This window comes from Chenopodium quinoa, unplaced genomic scaffold, assembly GCF_001683475.1.
Source record: "Chenopodium quinoa cultivar QQ74 unplaced genomic scaffold, ASM168347v1, whole genome shotgun sequence".
Lineage (NCBI taxonomy): Eukaryota > Viridiplantae > Streptophyta > Magnoliopsida > Caryophyllales > Amaranthaceae > Chenopodium > Chenopodium quinoa.
The window spans coordinates 3,942,259-3,965,530 of NW_018743175.1; the positions used below are offsets into that span (position 1 = coordinate 3,942,259).

The 23,272-nt window shown below is 34.3% G+C and overlaps 2 protein-coding genes across 6 annotated transcripts; one reads left to right on the plus strand and one right to left on the minus strand.

Annotated features, from left to right (window-relative positions):
* Nucleotides 1–307: 307 nt before the first annotated feature.
* On the minus strand, nucleotides 308–6,839 carry LOC110732567 (alpha,alpha-trehalose-phosphate synthase [UDP-forming] 5-like). 5 transcript variants are annotated; one of them, XM_021912527.1, is made up of 5 exons: nucleotides 6,462–6,839; nucleotides 6,104–6,161; nucleotides 3,335–5,400; nucleotides 2,388–2,661; nucleotides 308–1,035 (listed from the first exon to the last, which is right to left on the minus strand). In XM_021912527.1, exons 3-5 carry the CDS (start codon nucleotides 5,326–5,328, stop codon nucleotides 712–714), a joined length of 2,592 nt encoding a protein of 863 aa, XP_021768219.1. In that variant the 5' UTR covers nucleotides 5,329–5,400; nucleotides 6,104–6,161; nucleotides 6,462–6,839; the 3' UTR covers nucleotides 308–711. The 5 variants fall into 5 exon arrangements, with proteins under 5 accessions (XP_021768219.1, XP_021768216.1, XP_021768215.1 ...); XM_021912524.1 differs by having other exon boundaries at nucleotides 3,335–5,406; XM_021912523.1 differs by having other exon boundaries at nucleotides 3,335–5,406; nucleotides 6,104–6,230.
* Nucleotides 6,840–16,447: 9,608 nt separating this feature from the next.
* LOC110732568 (sm-like protein LSM7) lies at nucleotides 16,448–22,663 on the plus strand. Its single transcript, XM_021912528.1, has 6 exons — nucleotides 16,448–16,603; nucleotides 18,108–18,179; nucleotides 18,446–18,527; nucleotides 20,371–20,442; nucleotides 22,026–22,078; nucleotides 22,386–22,663. Exons 2-6 carry the CDS (start codon nucleotides 18,177–18,179, stop codon nucleotides 22,473–22,475), a joined length of 300 nt encoding a protein of 99 aa, XP_021768220.1. The 5' UTR covers nucleotides 16,448–16,603; nucleotides 18,108–18,176; the 3' UTR covers nucleotides 22,476–22,663.
* Nucleotides 22,664–23,272: the final 609 nt, after the last annotated feature.

A 23,272-nucleotide genomic window follows, 5' to 3' on the forward strand; every position in this document is an offset into this window, starting at 1 on the left:
TCACTCGAGAGGGCCTTGCAATAAATAGTTGGGCCTTAACATTAATTAAGGAAAGAATAACTCATTCGCAAATTTGGAGAGCTCTATCTTAGGTAGGCCCAACTTATTACTGTTCATTCATATTGGAGATTGGAACTTGGATGCAGGATGATTGCCCATGCCCATCACTTGCTGAAGTCAATAAATTTTATTTTATTTTTAATTACATATTTCAAAAGTGCGGAGTACATAATATTGCCCTTTATGACTCTATCTACACCGTAGAATATATTCAGATAATTGAGTAGGTGCGATATCGAGCATTAAGTGAATGATAAAAGAGCTTAAGTTAGGATCAATACTATTTATGAACCGTCTCAAACGTTTACAAGAATCCTTATAGATGACATTGTACTTATAACTTTGACTTTACCACGACCGTGCCAGCTCGCGCTAAACTTAAAATTAAATTCTCACAAATATGAGTCGACAAGATCTAAATACCCCCATTGAAAATCAATCTACTAATAAGCTCACCGTACAATCATTCTAAATATCAGGTAATCTCGATCACCCTTCCAATCTATAACACGAAAGAGAACTCCTTTAAAGCTTTATCACTATTATGACTTAACAACGAGACCTAAATACCTAAGGAAATGATGTAGACTTGGTTTACAAATCAGGACCTATCACTGTACATGGTGGAACAGAAGAAAAGTGAGTGATCCCTTACTTATCAAAGATGCCTTGTTTAGAGGGCGGTAGACCATTCGTAGTTGCCTGCTCTGAGGCAGAAGCAAGCCCCTCCAACATCCTTAAAATCTCGCTGGTATCTTCAACATAGTACTTAGCTTTGCTGGGTTTCTGGCCAACAGTACAGGCAAATACTTCGGCAACAGGTGAGAGCGAGGAAGTTGTTCTTGCACTTGATATAACCTCGAACATGTCTTCATCTGACCTATCATCACCGATGCAAAGAACAAAATCAGGGAGCATCCCCTTCTGCTGCATTGTCGCAAAGAGACGTTCTGCTACTAGACCCTTATTAATGCCCTGTGAACAGAAAAGGAATCAGACCTGGGAGGCTGGGAGCAGATGATTTTCTTATCATGAATGTCCAAATGTATATCATCTTAATCAGTCCTTGTATGTCAAAATATCAAAGCAGAATCAACTTGTATGAGAAGATTTTGTAACACAGAAGAACAAAATATAGGATGCTGGACTGCTGGGGCATATGGTGCGGATCAGTGGATGCGTAAAATTGTAACTAGACACGGAAGATTTAAAGTTTGAAGTATCAAATACACAAACAAAACCTAAAAAAATACTTGTAACTAGCAATGCTGTCCAACTACTGACATAAACTCTGCAGACACCAGGGTCGAATTACAGCCATTTCTCCAACAGTCCTAAGTCAATGGCAGTCCCCAGTCACATGATGGAGTAAAATTGGGCTAGCATAAATAACAGGTATGTGACTATGCACTCTCATACTACTCTGACAAGAAATAAAATATAAGGTGAAAGCCTAATATAACTTAGTTACCCAATCTCTTGGAAATATACATCTAGTAGCACACCAATATATGTGTTTTATACCCTGATGATCCATTAATTACACTTGAATCTCTCTCACTTGAGCTACATCTTGGACTTCACTTGTAAGACAATTCTTTTCACACACATTAACAGCATTTTTCACCATTGTATTTGATCTAAATAAGAAAGACAGTGGAGCATTTTTACATGGGGCGGGGAAACATGTATGGAACAGAGCTCATTAAGAGTTTTCAAGACATCAGACAGGGTCACAACTCCGAAAATAGCATATCAAATCTAATTACTTTCAATATAAAATTACTCCCTTCCTTCATTAGTAAGTGTCAATTTTTGCTTGTGAAGGTCTTATTTTGTGTGACAATTTATCTTAAAATATAAAAGTCAATGTTTCAGATATTTATCAACTATATCATGAGAGAAAAGCGAAAGCAACAGTTATTACTTAGGGTGTTAAACAACCTAGTAAGCTAATATTTCAAGTAAAGCCTTTAGTGTTTAGAATTTTAGAAGACAATGTGGTAGGTGTGGCCTTGCCACAAGCTAAGGCCCACGAGTTATTTCTTCTAAGTATTTCCTTGTTCTTTGTCAAGCCTTGCCCCTCTTTTGCACTAAAAAAAAATAATTAGTATGTGTCTCAAATAAAGTGTCTTAATATGAGACATGCCATTTTTAAAATTTTATTTTTATTTTTATTTTTTTTGGTGCAGGACTCATACAGGAACAACTACTAGTCTCCCTTAACTTTCATACTTCGTATATAGCATAGAGATTACAAGTAATCACTCCATACATATATAAAGGTTCATACGTAGACATTAGTAAGACAGCAGAGGATGACAAACCTGCGGTTTAACTTCAACAATGTACTGACCACTCTTTACAGAAACAGGCTCGTTGGCAAGAACACTTTCGAGATGATCTAGCAGCTCCTTTGCCTGGCATGACCCAAAATCTCGATCTGCGTACCGATAGTTCCATACAAGAGCACTTTCTTTTGTCTCTATGAAAGAGCCATCGGTTGTCTCAGCATATAGCTGCATCACTGGCTCAGCCACATGTTTCCAGTCAAAATTCGAAATAGGTTTACAAATCTCCCAATCAGCATCATTATCATACCTGGGTCGGAAAAAAAATATATAAGTAAACTAGAGTTTACCTCCACAGATTCATTTTCACAGTATATATGTTCCCTTTTGTGTTAATATTACATTTATAGTCAGTTTGTATGTTGATTACATTGGCTGACACCTTTACAACTTCCTAACTTATTTTCAAGTCTCTGTATTTAAGCGTCTCTTAGAAAAAGTCTCTACTAGTCTTAATTGATTATACTTATGACACAAAAGGGCTTAACTGAAACACTCAAAATTGAAGATATACACAAACATTACTGTAATGATTTATTTAATTAAAAAAAATAATAATAAAAAAGCCTTATCATTAGTTCATTACCCACGGCCATGGGCCATGACCTCCAGCCACTCCCTATTTCCCTGCAGTCTATTGGGCCACTGGCTTGAAAGTAGTGCTTCACCCTTCTACACCTCTCTCTTTCTTTCATCTACTACTGTCTTTAACAGACAGCTTATTCTAAAGGTAAGGTTGCCAAGATCCCGACTTCTATCGATCTTACAACCAGTGCATTCCCATTTCATCTATAAGACCAAAAACTACAGAATAGATATTGGGAAATGTAGGGAGCATTATTCCTTAGGCGGCATTTGATAATGGTATTGGTATTTAAAAATCAAATAATCTAAAGAACAAAAGGCAAAAATGGCACATCTACCTGACAAAGTATCCATGCTCTGCTGCAATGCCAAGGTTTTCACAAGAAGAAAACCATTCAGATAGCTTTCTTTTGTCCTTTCCACTAACTAGGAAGACAACATTTTTTGAATCCTTACACAGGCTGTTCAAGACTTTAACAGCCTCCACGTTAGGATTTGTGCTCACTGAACTCTGCATCATCATGGTACCATCACAATCTAAAAGAATAGCACGGTTCTTTGTCCTCTTATAAGCTGAAACAATATGCTCAAGAGAAAGCTTCCTGAAACTTGGATCCAAAGCAATGACTCGAAATCCTAGTCCAAAGCCAATACCCCAGCACCTTCTTTTAACATGTTCCCTGCATGCTCTTTCAAGATCCTGCAAAAAGCTACGAGCCCAAAATGCAACATCGTGTGTGCTCACAAATCTATGATGTTTCTCATGGCGCAGCTGTTTCTCAGAGTCTGGAATAGTTAGGCCAGACTCCATTGCTTCAGCTACAGAATCAATGTTCCAAGGGTTGACCCTAACAGCCCCACTGAGTGAAGGAGAGCAGCCAATAAATTCAGAAACAACCAGCATGCTCTTCTTTGGTACTGTGGGTCCTAGTCCCAATGCTCGGTCTAGATTTTCATTACCTTGCCGGCTTATTACATACTCATAAGGTATAAGGTTCATTCCATCCCTAACTGCTGTGACTAGGCAACATTCAGCAATCACATAATAAGCTATCCGCTCATAGAACTGAAGTGGAGTATCAATCAGTATTACAGGTCTGTATCCTGCTTTACCAAACATTGCATTTATTCTCTTAACCGTGACACTGGTTTCAGATTGAACTTCCTGCACATCTTTACCACGTCCTCTCGCTGGATTAGCAATTTGAACCAAAACAACCTTACCTCTCTTATCAGGATGTTGAAGAAGCAATTGCTCCATAGCCAAAAGTTTCAAACTGATGCCTTTAAAGATGTCCATGTCATCAACCCCAAGCATGACAGTCTGACCCTTAAACTGTTCTCTTAATTCAGCAACTCTGACTTCTGTCTCAGGAAGATTCATCACAGATTTTAGCTGGCCCATGTGAATTCCAACAGGAAGAATTTTAATGCTAACAGTGCGACCGTAATATTCCAAACTGATGTAACCTCGCTTGGATTGGTAAGAAAGACCTAGCATCCTACTGCAACATGAGAGGAAATGTCTAGCATAATCAAAAGTATGGAAACCAATGAGGTCAGAATTCAGAAGTGCTCTCAGAATTTCATCTCTTACAGGAAGAGTCCTATATATCTCAGAAGAAGGGAAAGGACTATGGAGGAAAAACCCAAGTTTCACCCTATTACAACGCTTCCTCAAAAATGTAGGAAGTACCATCAAATGATAGTCATGGACCCAAACATAATCATCATCAGGGCTGATCACTTCCATAACTTTATCAGCAAAAATCTTGTTTACTGACACATACGCTTGCCAAAGGGAACGGTCAAAACGACCACCAAGATCAGGTGACAGAGGAAGCATATAATGAAACAAAGGCCACAAATGCTGCTTGCAGAAGCCATGATAGAATTTGGTGAAGAGTTCAGGAGGAAGAAAGGTCGGGACACATTTGAAGTTCTCAAACAAAGTATGTGCTACACCGTCCTGTTCACTTGGGTCAATTTGTTCTCTGAGGCACCCAACGTAAACAATTTCAACATCCTCAGCGAGACCATCCTTAAGCTGCAAAAGAAGTGAATCCTGATCCCAACTAAAGTACCGCCCTCCATTATCACTCTCAGATTTATAGTGTACCCGAAGAGGAAGCTGGTTTCCCACTATAATTACACGCTCTTGGTTGACAGAAGAAGGAGCATCAGAGCTAACACTATTGCTAGCTTCATCATCTAACTCAGACAATACTCCAGCAACAGTCTTTACCCTAGGGAACCTCTTATCCCCCCGGCATAAACTCGGGAACTGGCCAGAAGCCAAATCCAGTAAGTTCGAATAAGACCGTGATACCATGATATACAACTATTCCCTGAAGTATGTGCAGCAAATGAAGTATGTTTCCTTCTCCCTGACACTGATTTTATCCTATAACTTTCATGAAAATACAAAAAGCCAATTAATCATAATGCCACAGCATTTCAGCCTAACTTAAAATATACTCATAAAATTTTTGCAACAAATTTTCAGAATAATGATGCTTAATTACTCCACCACAGTAAAAATTGAAACCAAAGTTGTTTCAGATCCCATCATCAAACATAAAAAGCCAGATGCTTAACAACAACCCTAACATCTTCAAAAAAAAAAAAAAAAAAAAAGGATAGGAAAAAGAAAGAAATTCATTCTTAGCACACAGTCCAGATAATACTCGTGTTTGTAACCCTTGTTTCTGCCATGCCCATATGTTTCCCATTTCAGCTTTCTCCCCAACTTCACTCATTAACCCAATCATGCAAACATAGGAAAAAAATTATCTAAAATTTTTTAAAAAAAAAAAAAAAAAAAGTTGCATCAAACATAAAATCCATACAAAGAAGGAATCACACCAAAAAAAATTCTTAACCATATACCCCCTCACTTCGATATTAACTGTCTCGTTGATAGTGTAATTTGAACTAGTGATATGACAACTAAATCCGGCTAACGGGCAGCAGTATAAACAAAAAAAGGGATTGTTATACAAACTCAAGACAAGGAAAATCATGTCAATATTCCAATTGAAGATCACTTAGAAACCAAATCAAATCAAAAAATAAGAACAAGAAAGTTTTTTTAACAAATAACTCACCAGTCACAAGTTCACAACCCCTTCAAGATTCCCAGCAAAAAGCAATGCAAAAAACCACCTTTTCTTCAACAAATCAAGCAATCAAATTCTATATGAATGTAGATTTCACTTTATTTCCCAGAAAAAACTGGTAAATAAAAAAATGAACCAGTACAGAAAATGTGAGCACATAAACAGATAAATGAAGACAAGTGGTGATAGTAGTGGGTGCAGCAAAAATAGCAACCAAGAAGTGTGACATAAAAAAGGCAACAAATGTAACAACATAAACACTAAATAAGTAAATAACACATTTATTTAAAGCTTCATCATAAAAATTTGCAGAAAAAAAATAAATAAAAAAAAAAACTGTATTAACCTGAGATTAATCAATTCTGAGATTCCTTCAACTTTATAATCTGTAAAATATTAGTATAAAGTAAATGGGGTTTATAATAAATTAAATTTAAAGACTGTTTAATGAATTCAGATTTAGGGACAGAAAATCATCGAGATTCCCTCTTTCTTTCAAAAAATGGAATTTGATTCTTTGTTTTTTTTTTTTTTTTTTTTTTTCTCTCTCTCTCTCTTAAAGGGTAAGAAATAAGTATGGAGTTAGGACAGTTTCCCTCTCCCCTGCACATAACTAGTAATGTTTAACCATGGTTAACCAGTTCAATTATGCTTTGACAACACATTATGAAAGTATTTATTATCTTGCTATAATTAGTGGATTAAGACATTTTTATTCTGCTAATATGGCTACATGTTAGAGTTAAGTGGGCATGAAATATTCTAAGCTTTTTTAAGGCAAAGTGTCAAATGAATGATTGTTATATGGTAATTAGAAACAAGGGCAATTTTTAATAGTATTCCGCGTTAAGGCTACTCGTGTCTTAAATCCTATTAATACATTGTCGTTTTGTCAAACCAATTACTATGTATTCTATTATTGTTAACAATTCTAACATGGATTATTTTGTATTTCTTACTAGTGATGTTTTTGGTGTAGTGAGAAATATAAAAACGATGATGCGACCGGAATTTGAATTTAAACCTTAGATTTTACCCTCATACTTAAATCAACTAGAGATTGTCTACTTGAAAATTAATGTTTGTTAAAGCTTGTCTCAAGGTTGATTAAATTAAATGAAATGACATGAGATATGTGCAACTGTGCAAGTATTCTTCTAATTGTAGCCAAGGCCCAGGGGTGAGATGGGTATGTTATACTTCGTATGTTTGGATCTAGAGGACATTATTATTCTAGTATTTGACACAAGTAACAAGGCAGTAATTGTACTATCATCACTGATATAAAAATAAATAAATAAATAGCTAGTCTGGATAAGGGCAAAGTAGAAGATCAAAAACATAAACCTAGCTGAAATTAAATTTTATATTGATGAATTACTTCGATTTTATTGTTCCAGTATTAAATGTTTTAATCTTTTATTTATTTATTTATTTGAAAGGAACACTTTTTTTAAAAGGGTTTTGATAGGATTTTTTTTTTTTTTTCAAGTTGGGGGAGGAGGAATTGAAACTTGAAATTAAAGGAACTTGAAATGCAGGAAAAAAAATTAAATAAATAATGGAATTTATTATGACATCTTGTCAAGATCATTGTTTGTCTGTCTAGAATCTACAATTAGGTACTGTTATATTAAAATTGCATACACGCTTGCAATTAATTAACTTATAAGTAATTTTAACGTTGAATTGTTACATAATATAATATTTAAATCAGACGCTGACGCATAAAGAACAAACTTTTAGGTTGGAACTTGTTCATTGTCTCATTGAAAATCATGAGATCGGAGTATCATGTAGCCTTAGAGGTATTTGGCCATAATTTTATGTAAGTTATATCTATTCCCAGTAATCAAAAGATCAATTTTATTTTATCACTTCCAACCTTAAATCAGCATATATTTTCTATTTATATAATTTTGATTCTTTTTTTTTTCATTAATATCATTCCCTTTGTATTTGTAGTTACTTTAATTTGATACATGATTGTCAACACATACATATCTTTCAGCATTGTTTTTTTTTTTTTTTTTGATGAAATCTTATTTGTTAATAAGTAAAAGTTAATTATATCAATATTTGAACGTAATAAAGACATTATGTAATACGAAGTAACGCTTTACATTGTAGGATTTGTTAAGTTTATGCGAGGAAGTAAGGTGCCTTGTGATATGATCATCGAAGATACTTATTTAGATGTCGACGATTTGATGTTATTTTCTTGTATTACATTAGAAGAATGGGGATGTTGATGCTAGATTGGAGCCTTTGAATGGGGTGGATCATGTTTTTGTTGTTTCATGCCCGTTAGTCCGTTACATACTCCGTTAGGGATGTTGGCCTTAGCTTGGCAGAACCCAACCTTGTGTAATTTGACTTTTTAACTTAATAATATGCTCCCTTTTCCCTTTGTAAAATTAACAATAAAAAATAATTACTCCATACGATATTTAGTGAAACTAATTAAAAATAGTAAAGGGGTAATTATTATGATATTATAGTATTGTAAACATAATAATTATATCTGTAAGTTAGTGATGATAAATTGAAAATGATTGCTAATAATAAAAATGGAAATTGATGAATTTAGACGGAGTAAGAATCGTGATGGTGACTGGTAGTTGTCACTTAGATAGTTAGATAGTCCACTGCACCTGAAGTCTTAGCAAAAAATGTCGGGCAATAAAATTATATTTGTAAGAAATTATTTGCACCAACTATCCCACATTTCCACCTTAATTATTAAAACGACTCATGAAAACAATTGATGGTACTAAACTTTTTGTCTCTTTGTTGGCCATAAGAGACAACCTATTTTAACAAGCCACTACTTCTATCCGTCCCTATTTTGGAAACTTTCTTACGTGAATAAAATATCATTATAATATAGGAAAAAAAAATATATGATAAATCCAACTCTAAAGATTGCAAATATGAAGAGTAAAGAAAATGATTAAGGATTAATAACACATTAACACCAATTAACCTGTAATTTATCATATATTGTTAAACGTATACTCCGTACATAATACTTCTTGTATTTAACATATGTTTTTCTATCATAACCATTACGGTAAGTCTAGATATTGGTTAAATATGGATTGTAAAACAACAATGTACTTCATTCATTAATTTATACTCTTCTCATTAAGAATCATACACGTGTCACTGATAGACTCCGTTAAAGATTGTGCTCATTGCTCAACCTTATAGTTTTATAAAGTTAGAAAATAGAGTTTCAGTGTTTCACTAGTGAGTTGGTGGTGGAATTTAAACAAATGGTAATTTTGTTCTAAAGTTACTAAAACTTATATCCCTACAAACCCAATTCATGACCTGATTCTTTTACGGGTACTTATTTGCACTTCACATGTTCATATAACAAAACAACTACAACCACTCAACCAGTTTAAGAAAGGTACGGAGTGTATGAGTAAGTAAAATAAATTATTTAAAATAAATATACCACCGATAAGAATAAAGTGTTAAGTTTTTACTGTTTAATTTTTAAGATTAGTTCATTCAATAGTCAATACCTTTTCTAATCACTTTCTTAAGTGGCTAAAGTGGCATGTTAAGATTCTTAAGAAGGTTAGTTGCAAACTTGCAAGTGACATTTTGTTGCAAGAAATGTTAAATGCATCTCCACTCTTCACTAGTGTTGACTGTTGAGAACGTCAATGAACAGATTCGTCCACAATGAAGGTGGAGTTTTGGAAAGCCCAAAAGAAGTACTCGTAATCAATTCTGCTGTGAATCTGTGGTATTGGTAGACCATAGACAGACATTAGTGGGCCTACCAAATTAATACAGTATTGCTCAACTTTCAATTTCCCGGTACCATCTCTATTATTGGACATTCGTACTTTATTAAGGAAATGTTTTCACATGATTACACTTTACGTACAAAGTTACAAGTGTTACAACATTCCTTGTACCCGTAATTCGTCTGCGTTGGGTATTTGGCCAATTTGGGTGGGTAAAAGTGTAAAACCCGTTATATTCATGAACCAAAGTAAACCAATGTACTCGTATTTACTTATGCTACATTGGGCTATCAAAAATTGATTTTGCCAAATTCACATTAAAAAAATAATATTAAATAAAAATAATTTCACTTCAACAAAATTAAGTTTAGTTCAGTAAAATTCAGTAACTTTAAAGAAAAAACATAATAAAAAATTAGTAAAAAATAATTTCAGTTCAACAAAAATAATTTCAATTTAATAAAATTAATTTCATTTCAATAAAAATTTAAGTTCAGCAATATTTCAGTTCAATAAAAATAGTTTCACTTCAACAAAAAATAAGGTAAAGTCAATGGGTCCTAAGAGCTCCTTTTATTAAAAAATAATTAAAGACATAATTATTTGGTTTTATAGAATACAAAAAAACAGTTTTTTAGATTTTTCTAACTTAATGAATAGGATATTTAACTAATTATTGAAGTAAAATCTTCGTAATAGAATAATAGATGAAATTGCAAGTATATGGGATGAAGTTGTCTTCAATCTAAGACTCAAGTAACAAGTTGGTTTCTTGAAGTACGGATGGACCATAAATCATGATATTCCCTTTAAGTATACTCATTATACCCTGTATAAATGTATTTAATAATTAACATGCTAATTAATTATTATCTAAAAACCTGATACCTTGGAACTTATATTGTAATACCTCATATTTTTATACATATTTAATTTAAATCATTATTTTATGAAGTATTTAAATAATTTGAAATGAATTATTTATGGTATTTTATTAATTGAAAAAGAATTAATTTAATTAAAGGTCCATTTTTATTTATTTATTTATTTTGGAAAATATTTTATTTTATTATTTAAAAACTTTGGGGCATTTATTTTGTAAAAGGAAATTTAAAGTCAATGGTATGTAAGGATAGTCAAAGACTAGTTTGAATAGGAGAAGAGATCATTAAGGGTAGAAAGGGAATTTAGGCTTAAGAGGGTTCTGGAGAGAGGGTATAAATACCCATCTTATGAGCAAGTTAGATCTTGCCCAAGGTGGAGAATACCCAAAGGTAAACTCTCTCTCTCTCCTCTTATTTTCTCTCCCTTAATTTTCCCCCTTCTCCTTTATTCTTTTTTTTCACACACCACCACCATACACACCACGGTGGCCGGCTGCCACCACCACCACAGCCGGCCGCCGTCGCCAGCACAGGACCGGCAGCAGCAACAACCGTGGGAGGTGGCGCCAGCTACCCTCCCTTTCCCCCCTGTGCGTGCGTGTGTATTGTATAAAAAAAATAATAAAAAAAAATCTTCTTTGTTTTTTTTTTAATAATTCTAGCTTTGATTCAATTATTATTTTTGGGTTGTGTGATGATTTTTTATGATGATAGATTATAATTATTATGTATAATTTTCAGATTTGGTTTTTGAATGAAAAAGCCCAAATTGAAAACCCCAGGTTTCTAAATTAATGTATATTGATGGAAACTGATTGTGGCTGATTGAAACTAATAAATTAGATGTTTTAAAACATAATTACAGCAATTTATTATGTTTTATATAGCTGGAATTTTTATATAAAGACTATAATTATGTGTCTTGAAGGGATTTTTAATTACCATTAATTGGGAATAAAAGTAAGGGTTTTAAATTAATTTTCAGCTTATTTTAGAGGATTTATAAGTGATTTAAAGAGTGTATATATTGCTGGAAATTTATATTGAATAGGTATTAATGTCTCTTTGTAACTTTGGGTTGTAGGAGTTTTCCAAGTGAGTGATTTTGTGTAGTCGTGGCGATTTTGAAATCATATTGAAGGTATGTTCGCGTACTCGCTAATTATTTAAATGTATAGAAGCATGCTAGGCTTTGTTTAATTAATTCCAAAGTAGTATCATGATAGGTATTGGTTGGAATTGTTAATTGGATTGATGTTGGTGATTGATTTGTGAAGTATGAATTAATTGTGGTGAATTGATGATTGGAATTAATTATATTGGCATGTTGAATATGAACTACACTTTTATTATTGGCATGATTGAGAGCATATTTAATATTAATTTGGTTTGATATATAAAAAGAAAATTTAATTGTAATTTATATAATTTTTATTGATGCTTTAAGCATGGGAATTGAGTTATTAAGTGTCTTGTTACACAGGGATAGATTATATTGCGGTGCCTATGTGCACTTAAGGTGTTCTAAACACCGAGGAATAGGATTTGCGGTGCCTTATGCATTTAAGGTGTTATTTAACACCGAGGTAGTTTAAAAAGGATTCAATATTAAATTACACTACAAGAAAACAGCTTGATTCCGATGGAAAAAATCCGTCGGAAACATCGGAAATTCGGTCGGAAAATGGTCTTCCGACGGAATTCCGTCAGAATCAGTCTGTCGCAAAACCCTTTGTAAAATGGTCGACCTTTTCCGACGGATTTTTTTTCTGTCGGCGCTTTTTTTTTACTTTAATTGAAATTCCGTCGCAATTTTCGACGGAAATTTCCGTCGGAGTTGGAGAGGTTTCTGACGGAAATTTCCGTCAGAAGAGGTGTATTCCGACGGAATTTTCCGTCGGAAAAGTCAATAAAAAAAAAAGCCCTACCCCAAACCCTTACCGCACCCAGATCCACCGTACCCACACCCCTGCTCACCACCCCAACCCACCCCACCGCCACCCCCTAACCCACCACCCCCACCCACCAGAACGTACCACCGTAACCCCAACCCACCCCACCATCGTAACCCCATTAGCCACCCCCTAACCCACCACGACCACCACTGAACCCTAACCTACCCACGCCTCCACACACCACCAGCTACCAGCCTTAACCTGAACCCACCCACCAGACCCACCTAACCTGAAAATACTCTCCTAACCCGAACCCAACCACTAGACCCACCACCTTAGTCGCCAAATCTACAAACCACCACCACCCACCTTGCCATTCCCCACCCTCCCCAACCACCACCGAAACCACCATTCCCCACCGAAACCAACCAAAACCACCATACCTTCAATTCCACCTCCAATTCAATCACCACCACGACCACAATTCAAACACCACAAAAAAAAAAAAAATCAAACCAAATTAATAGAAAGAAAACAAAGACATACCTTCAATTCCACCTCCAAAACCTCGAAATTGGGATTATATTGTTAAATTCGAACATAAAAACTCCAGATCTGAAATTTTTATGGTCGAATTTAACCATAAACACCATAATTATTTGTTTGTTGACGACCACCAGCCCACATATTCCATTCTTGTTGAAAATTCAAGGAAAAAGAAAAAGAGAACGAAAATGGTGTCAGAAACAGAGAAAGAAAAGAGATGAAGATAAAAAGGGAAGGAAAAGAGGAAAGAGAACGAAGGAGAAACCAGAAGAAAGAAGGAGAACGAAGGAGAAAGAGGAACGGGAAAGAGAACGAAGGAGAAACCAGAAGAAAGAAGGAGAACGAAGGAGAAAGAGGAACGGGAAAGAGAAGGAGAAAGAAGGAGAAAAGAGGAACGGAGAAAGAAGGAGAACGAAGGAGAAAAGAGGAACGGGAAAGAGAAGGAGAAGGGGAGAGAGAAAGAGAAGGAGAAGGAGAAGGAGAAGAGGAGAACGAAGGAGAAAAGAGGAACATGGAAGAGAAGGAGAAGAGGACAGAGAAAGAGAGGCGGAGAAGGTTTGGGTTAGATGAAGGGGGTATCTGTTTTATGGGCTAGGGTTTGGTAAAAAAAAATTTCTTTAGTTTTTAATTATATTCCGACGGAAAATTCCGTCGGAAATTTTCGACGGACTATAATTCCGTCGGAAATTGTAAATTCCGACGGATTTCATATATTCCGACGGAATTTATTTCCGTCAGAAATTTCGATGGATTTCTAAAATCCGTCGGAAATATCCGACGGAACATAAATCCATTGGAAATTTCGATTTTTCCGACGGATTTTTGTGTCCGTCGGAACGTTTCTGTCGGAATTCGACTGGTTTCTAGTAGTGTTATGTGGTCATTAATTATTAAAGAATTAAATTGGTATGTTTGATTGCTTGAATGATTTATTATGATTGATTGTGTTATGATTTAAGAGTCATCACAAAGTCTAAAAATATGTAAACAACGTAAAGTGAAAGAGATTACACACCAAAACTCTTGGAACGTATATACCTCGAGTATGAACATATGGGGAGGAGTTATGGGGTTTTATATTTAACCATGACTTCTACTGGGAGTACAGGACACTGTATTTTCCTTTTATTTATTTTATGCGCAGGACGTCTAGTCACTTCATGCGACATTTGCACGGTGTAGTTTACCTCAATTTATTTGAGGCAAGGATTTGGTGGGAAACCCGTTCGATGCGTAATCAAATTAAATAGGCAATTTAGTGGTCTATCTATTTATTTGTTGGTTGTGTTGTATGCTTGAACACAGGTGCAACAAGGTAAGTTGTGTGTTGATACGATTAAAGCATGTTAGTGTGTACTGTTTACGCTTATGTAATCAACATTGTTGATTATGTGTTGTGTGTTTGTTTGGCCTTGTCTTTATCTTGGCCCTACGACGGCCCATTTTTAATGGCGAGTAGCGGGGACAAAGTAAAGAGGAGGTTTTCAGGTGTGGAAGCATAATCATGATGACCATGAGTGAAGAGCGAATCGTGTTTAGTTTTCATAAGAATATGATGTGGTTTTGTTGCTTTAATTATTATATATTTTGCTTGTGAGATTAACACAAAGGTTTTGAGTTTTATTTCGGTTTTATTAAGGGCCTATAATGGTTCCAAGTTGTAGGTTGACTTTAGTTGACTTTACTTTCGTTTGATTTGACTTTTTAAGTTGACTTATTTGAATGGTTTTAAAGATAGTCTTATGTTGTGTGTCGTTGATAATTGCCTTAGCCGTTTACACGGTAGCGGTAATGTCTTAGAATTTCCTATTTCGTATTTTAAAGGGCAAACCAGGTATTTTAAAGAAAGGATTATCTAGGGTGTTACATATATCAACTATCCAAACGCAGTGGTTTTTAGCCTTCTCCACGGGGTAGAAGGAGGACATTCAAAAGGTCCAAAACCACTTGATTAATCTCAATTCTCATGTAAAACATTTCTTGTTTTGAAATAGTAAGAATTTTAATAGTATTCTAACTAATACCACTACATGTACCACTTGCATATGGCACCACATTTGGTTACAAAACTTATAAAAGAGCTAAGTTAACACAATATAATTTTATAATTTAGCCTTATGTACTTAAATTAAGGCTAGATGGGAGACATACAAATCCAAATTAAGGTGCAATCTAGTCGTGTGACCCAATTATACCTGACTTGAGACCTGTATTTAGACATGAAACTAAAGTTATTAAGTTCGGGATTCTACTTCGAATAAAAAGGGCTCTCAGAATCAAATCGTAAAATCGACATGCATAATCAAGACATCATATCCAAAATTAAATAAATATATTTAAATTATGAGTTTGAAACCTAGTTATTAATATTTAAATAGTTGTTTACCCATTAAACAACCAATGTAAACAACCAATAATTGACAATATATATTTATAAATAACTATGTAGGCATGTTTTAAACTTGTAAGGATTTCTCTAGTTAAGAGAAATATGTAAAATGACATACATGAATCGTAAAACCGTAAGATTTTAAGATTAAATTGGGATTTTAATAACAATGCAGAAAACAACAATCTAAAGTAAACCTGATCCAAAGTAGGGATTGATCCACTTTTAACTCGATACTCGAATTGACTTGACTCAAAAGTTACCAAGTATATGAAGTGATCTGACCTAATTATACATGAACTAGTTGACTTGACAAACATGATATTTGAAGCGACCTGAATCAAAACTTACTGAATACCCAAATTGACTTAAACATATCCGAATTGAAAAGAACCCAAACTTAATCGACTCAAATGGATCTGATTTAAGATCAAAATGACTTAAATATCTAAATGTACAATAGTTGACTCGACCCAAATGACCCGATTTGAATTTGACCTAAAGTCTCAACTAGAAACTCAATCTGACACGAAATAACCTGATTTCAAACTTGACAAAGTCTCGAACCGATCCGAACTTGATCCAACCTGACTCAATCAATCATCTATTGCCCAACCCGAAAATTCCTAGAATGTGTTTGATGAGATTCAACCCCTTGCCTCACGCTTAAAAGTCGGAGAACTAGCCAACTACTCTAGCCTCATATCTCACGAAAATGTCATGTTATACTACATTACTATTCCATCTATTGATTACATACGAAGGTTATACTCCGTAATTATTTTTGGGTAAAAGCAAAACTTAAAATGTGAGTGAATTCTAACCGTCGATCTCATTTTGATCTGACCGTGTCACTAATCTATTCCTCCTATGTTTTCAGTTTTTGGTTTCTTCCCACCTTGGAGCTTTTCACTTCTGCGCTGCTCCCCCTTCTCTCTCTCTTCCATTGAAGTGTACTCTGTATTTCCATTGAAACGGTTATCTTTTCCATTGTAGCAACTTCTCAGGTAAGATGTATATTTATTGCCCTAATTATCGAATATAAATTTCAGAATCTAGGGTTTAGTTTTACACTATCGTTGATTTGATTTGTCAGTGTACTCAATTTAGGGTTCTTCTAAGTTGGACTATTGAATTGTTGATTATAATTACTGAATTTATGAAACAGTATAACGAGCAATTTTTGTTGCTAGAATTTTTCTACTTGCAATATACGTTGATGTTCTAAAGCTTGAAGATTTGTATGCGATTTTTCGAGCTTAATTCGATAATGAAGTCAAATTAGGTTGTTAATGTGTTGCAGACTTTTGTTTATAACCCTAATTTTGCTAGGACGGAACTATGAAAATAGGCTCTTCTCTTGTTCAGTGATGGTGTTTATATTTCTGTTGATATTGAAAGTAAATCAGCAAATCCATATATTTGTTGTTAGTACATATTATGGATGAAGCTTTAATTTGTCGGATATCTAATCGTATGAATGTATGACGAACAGTCTACAAAAGAATAAAGAGTCATTTTGTAGGACTTGGAGACTAGTGAATGAAAAACCATAGCATAGTATTGCTTTCATATAGTTGATGTGTAGTATAAAGGCATTCGTCCGAACTGGCATTTTTATATAACTATTGCTTTGGAGCCGTGGGCTTGTGGCCTCTTGGGTTATTGGGGTTCGTTATTTAGTAATTAGTATATACAGTTCAAAGAAATGAGTTTTTTCACCTGAGATTTGGGAGTGGAAAGAAAGAACACTGATGATTCGATGATAGTATTGAATAGCACTATAAAAAGAAGAATATAGCATCAAATTGTTATAACTTGTTCATAGCAAAATTAGTGATGAGCGGTGAATTAAGTAGCTGGGATTGGAATTACTGAATTAGTCAACAAAAAAATATTGAGATTAGGGACTAGGGTAAACTTCACACCCAGAAGAGAGCACTCCCTGCTGCCTCCATCCAAACACGCTGAGATGTCATTGTCACTTGGCTGAACAGTGACACAGAACAGTGACACAGAAAGTATTTGAATGGAGGGTAACTGTGAATTTCAAGTGAGAGGCAGATGGTCTATGTTATGGACTTATGAGCTATGATTGAGTACCTAAATATGTACCCAAATAGTTTTGCATTTCATAACTCATATTTTTTTTTTTGTTTTACTTGCTAAGTTTTTAATTATTGTTGATTCTGATGGAGCAAATTCTCTTTATATACCCTGAAAATTTATAATTTTCCTGCAACCCACTTTTGTTTATCTCAGACATAAAAAATGTATGATCACTTGGTCAATTATAGTTTCTGATAAAAAATTTCTATTTTGTCTTCTCTCCTTTCTTTGGTTTTCTTTCAATTTTTCAAGGAAGGGCATTATGCTGGATTGCTGGGATTACTTTCGTATCAATTTTTGTCGGTTTGAAAGGAACATTTGTCTGAATTGGGTGAAAAGATAAAGAATGCATAAAGATAACTTTTCCGTGTACATCACTAATTCAAATTCTTACATTTTCAGATCTGACCTTCAATAATCACACAGCTGCCTTCTCACAGCAAGGACACTGCATAACCAACGATAAATATCATGGTAATGTTCTCATTGCTAGGCCTCTTGTCATTTTGATTTTATCATTTACAATTTAAGTTCAGTTGTTTCCTATTGCTGGATAATATGGGGCTCAAAGGGAGTAAAATTTATGACTAAATAGATATCAGCAGACATTTTATTTCTAATTTGATGGAACATTTTAACAAGCGCTCTTCTTGCTTGGGTCTGTTGTTCTTCACTTGCTCTCAGTGCCTAACTGCTTATGCCTCTTATTAACGAAAAACACATCTTGCTCTCCATTCCAGTCTAGTAGAAAGGAAACAGTTTTAGATCTTGCAAAGTTTGTTGACAAGGGGGTCCAAGTCAAGCTTACTGGTGGAAGGCAAGGTATTATTCTTGCCTCTTCTCTCTAATGCAACAATGCAAGTTACTTTTTCTTATTAAGTGGTTCAATGTTATAAATGTTTCAGTAGCATATAGCTCCTATTATATGTTAAGATTGTGGTGCTTGCCATTTGGTGATTAGCAGATTGTGTATATCTTTGTGAAGTGTTTGTGGTGATATAACTAATAGATTGGATAACGGAATATGGGACTTAAGTATTTTTCATTAAATTACTAGATTAGTCTCGTGCGATGCACAATTTTAATAATAATTTTTTTGGCTTCTTTATATGTAATATACTATGTATAAATGATGTAAGAAAAATACTAGTTTTGGTCCGGATGATGCCCCGGATCATTGCTTATATTTTATTATATTGTAGTTATTTTTTTTAAAAATTCAATATTAATTGTTTAATTAGTCACTTTGATTAGACATTATAGGGAGTAAACTAAAAAATATATGGTGGAAATATTTGATCCCATCAACGGTTACAAAATTTCAATATTGAATTGAAGTTGAAATTAAAAAGAAATTTAGGTATGCTTATTAATTGAATAATAAATAATAAAACAATAATATAATATTGAGTAGTTAATACAAAGTTGCGAAATAAGGAGCATTATAGTCAAATTAGAAAGTTACATCGCGTAGTTTAAATCATTTTATTAAGAACAATAAGTATTAAGAGGCATTGATAGTTTGATGGTAAATGTCGTTCTTATGTTTAGTGGTTCAAATTATATTTCAATCATAATTATGCATTGAATTTTGATATTTAGTGTAGAAGAATAGGTCTTAACATGTCATTGATCATGTAGCGCCAAATTTATTAAATGAAGGATGACACATAGCAATACCATGTTATCCCATTGAGTTTTAATAATATTATAGATGTGGCATAAATTGAAATAGAATGGTCACTAGCTGGTCACTGGTCAGTAACTTGAGTTTTACTGCAAAGATACCAACATGATAAAAGATGAAAAGTGATCGTTGTGCTTTGTACGTGGATATTATTTATTTCTGATAAGATCTAGGATTGGCATTTCTCTGTTGGCTCTTTATACAGCTGTATACCTGTGTCACTGTGTGCTAGACAAATTGTATGGCTCTCTGTTTACTTTATTTATTGTGCTTCTACTGCCAATGTCATTACATGGCATAATTCCGTGTAGATCTAACGAGTGGCATTAAATAATCCCAAATTATTGTCACAAGGGCTTGATTATGTTAAGGTCTAGGTATAATGATCTGTTAAGTTTTAGGAAGATTTTTTGCTGCATACATGCATGGAAGATGAGACACATTGACTGGTTTGAGGAGAGATATTATCTGCTATAGTGCCATTATTTTGTCAGAAATTTGCATTGCTTTGTAACCTGAAATAAGTTAGCCAATAATTTTAATCATAGATGTTGGTTGATTATGGAGCCTGACTAGAGAGGGATATCTGATTGAGCACAGGTCATTGTAAGTTGTTAACTTTGTAAAGATTGATCAATGTTTAGCCGTCAAGCTAATGGTTCCTGTGACTTTTCTTGTTACTGCCTCTAGGCTCTCTATCCTATTTGCATTGTCAAATACATGTGTTTTAATTGTCCTAATTGTATTGTTAAATTTTAGTTATCATAACTACACATATTAATTAATAGAATAAGCCATGCCAAGGCTATTTGTCATGGAAAAGATTTAATTGTATAAATGCTTGATTTCCACTATTTCCTAGTATTGACTATAGTACTATACTTTGGGACAGAAGGAGAATTTGTAAATTGTTTACTTGGTCATTCACTTAGATAAAAATGGCAGTGACCTGTTTAATTATTTGCTTTTTTCTTACAGTGACTGGGACACTTAAGGGATATGACCAGTTGCTGAACCTTGTGCTGGATGAAGCTGTTGAATATCTGAGAGGTATGAACTTCACTGCTGTTTTTTTGTTTAATATACTGGCAAAATCCTTGTCTCTTGTGGACTTGCCGAAGAAATTACATCACATTTTTTATGTTGGTTTTTTGATGAGTTGATCTAGAATTTCTGGAGTGAAAAAGAAAAACCATTGGTTAATTCATCAAAAAGCTAGAACATAGATGAACATGCCTTATTATTGATAATCGCTAACTGCTATCTTTGACTTATGATGCCCAAACTCGCCATATTTTCCTACTGCATGCATTTTCTTCTGTTTTTAACAATATAGTAATTGCACTAGTGATTACTTTGATTTTTAGTCCTCTCCCAACCTAATATTCTTGGTTTTGCCATTGATATGATACCTAGAAAAAGATTTCAGAGAACTCTTAACGTGTCTGAAGTGGCGTACAAGGATTCTTGAGGTTCTTATTTGCTATAAGAACATTAGATCACCATATCCTATCGGGGTAATAGTGTCCATTTTGAAGGCTCGTCTCAAGGTTGCGAGAATTTCCTAGGAGTCAACAAAGAATCTAGTAAGATTGGAGTGATTTTAGGTTTTAGAATGCTGACCGAAACTATACCAATACTCAAGACAAATCAGTCATAGTCCCCCAAAAATGCTATCTATCATTCATATGCTTCTTATAGGAATACCTCAAAAATAGTTGTAGGTGAGTTTTTGGAGCTACAAAGCATAACAGGATTACTTAAGAGTTCATATGGGCTATTTGGGTTTTAGAGAGGGTTTAAATCTCAATTCCTATATACTATGTAAATTACACTCATAAGACTGTCAGCCTGTCAGGGATTAGTGTTAAACTGTGGCAATATTCATAAGGATTTGTGTTGGCAAGCATTTACATAACATCTGTCTGAGTCTATCTCCTTGGATCCCCCAACTCGATTATTGCCCAAAGAAGCTGCTTGACCATGATCCCTATTTCTTTGTTTATCGCAATGTGTGAGTAATTGAGTTAGTTTGGTTACCCATCAGCCCAAAAAGGTTTAGCTTAGGATTAATTGATCTTGTGGCATTGTGTGTGATTATACTCGTCAATCATCACAACATTAACTCCAACCTATATATATTCTAATTGGAAATCATCAGTAATTCAGTATATACAATGATAACAAATACTTTGAATAAAAGTTTATAATGTTCTTGAGTTTAAAAGAGTGATTAATATGATATGTCACTGTAAATATAGCAGCAACTCTGAGGATGCCATCAACAGCCTTCTTTCGTATTTTGCTGTCTCCTCTCCCTCCCCTTCCCTGAGAATTTGGTTATAGGGATTAGCTATAAGATCTGGTTTATATTGCTCCCTTTTACTGCGTCTGCCACATTTGTTTTTACTGCATTATTTTGTAATAATTGGTTTCTGAGCTACATGATAGTGTGTCATGTTTGCATTTGACACGCTGTCAATCTGGGGCATGTACATCCTTGTGATTTTTGCTTCTTGTGAACATCAGTAAATGTGAAAGGATGCTGAATTATTATCTGGTGACATATTGGATGGCTTATATATATGTATATGAGTATGTCCATGTATAACTTTGGTGCAATGTGACTGCAGATGCCGATGATCCATTGAAGACTACTGACCAGACTAGACGCCTTGGCTTGATTGTATGTCTCTTGTTCTAAATTTCTAAACTTTGTATTACATGCTGGGATTTTCTTTAGGTGTAGATACAAAACTGGCAGTTATTGGTGGCTTATGATTCCACACAATAGTATACGTTAGTGATTGTCTGTCTCAGTTGGTGTAAAACTTAAGAAATGGTATCCTTAGAGAAGACATTAATTACCATTATGCAAAGTAATTATTTTAGAATATAGTCTATTATGCATCTACATTCACTACATATATAGGCCCAGCCTTGACAATTATTAGCTTTGATCTTTCTAAGATACAAGTGCATTTTTGTTGCAGGTTTGTAGAGGAACCGCTGTAATGCTGGTTTCTCCTACTGATGGCACTGATGAGATTGCAAACCCTTTTGTTCAGCCGGACGGTGCATAAGTCATGTTAGGCAATATGGAACCTATTGACATGGTTAGGTGTTATGTAGTCTTGGACATATTTCCAAAATGTAATGCTTGTTAGCTTAAAACATGCATCCTAAAAAACTAAAAATATTTGTACGAAAAGTCACAAGTTACAATCCATCTTTTTCTTGGCAAATGAAGTATAGAATTGCTAGTATACTACTCTGGTGCTCTGAATTGTTTGAAAATGAATGCAGGGTATGACTATTATCACCTACTTCATGGTAGATTCTGACTGGTTATCCGGTTACTCAGGACTCTGCGTTTATAATAATTTGCTCCCTTTTTTGTCTGCAGCGGTGTACGACTGCCCTATCTAAAAATAATTTAATGACCATCTAAGGACTAGAATTCACCTGAAACATTCTCTTATTATTTACTCGTATCTACAGATCTACTACATTTCGTAGATAGGCTTTATTCATGAGATTCAATTACTTCGTATTATGATGATGCATGATTTTATGGTAATAACTTATTACAAAAATAATCAGGGCACAAGAGCACAACCAGGTTCAATATGACAATATGTATACATATCAATATATCATAGTAAAGCGATTACTCTTTTTAAACAAGCCGATCTGAGGAGCTTGGGTTGCTTGGGCTCGGCTCAACTCATAACACTTACAAATTTTATAATTTCAAGTTTAAGTAATAGTTTCAATTTAACTTGTACTCCGTAGTAAAATACTTTCAAGTGCGCAAAAAGGCCAAAATGGGCTTATTGGAGACAAGAATTTGGACCTTTGACTTTTTAATTTGAGTCAA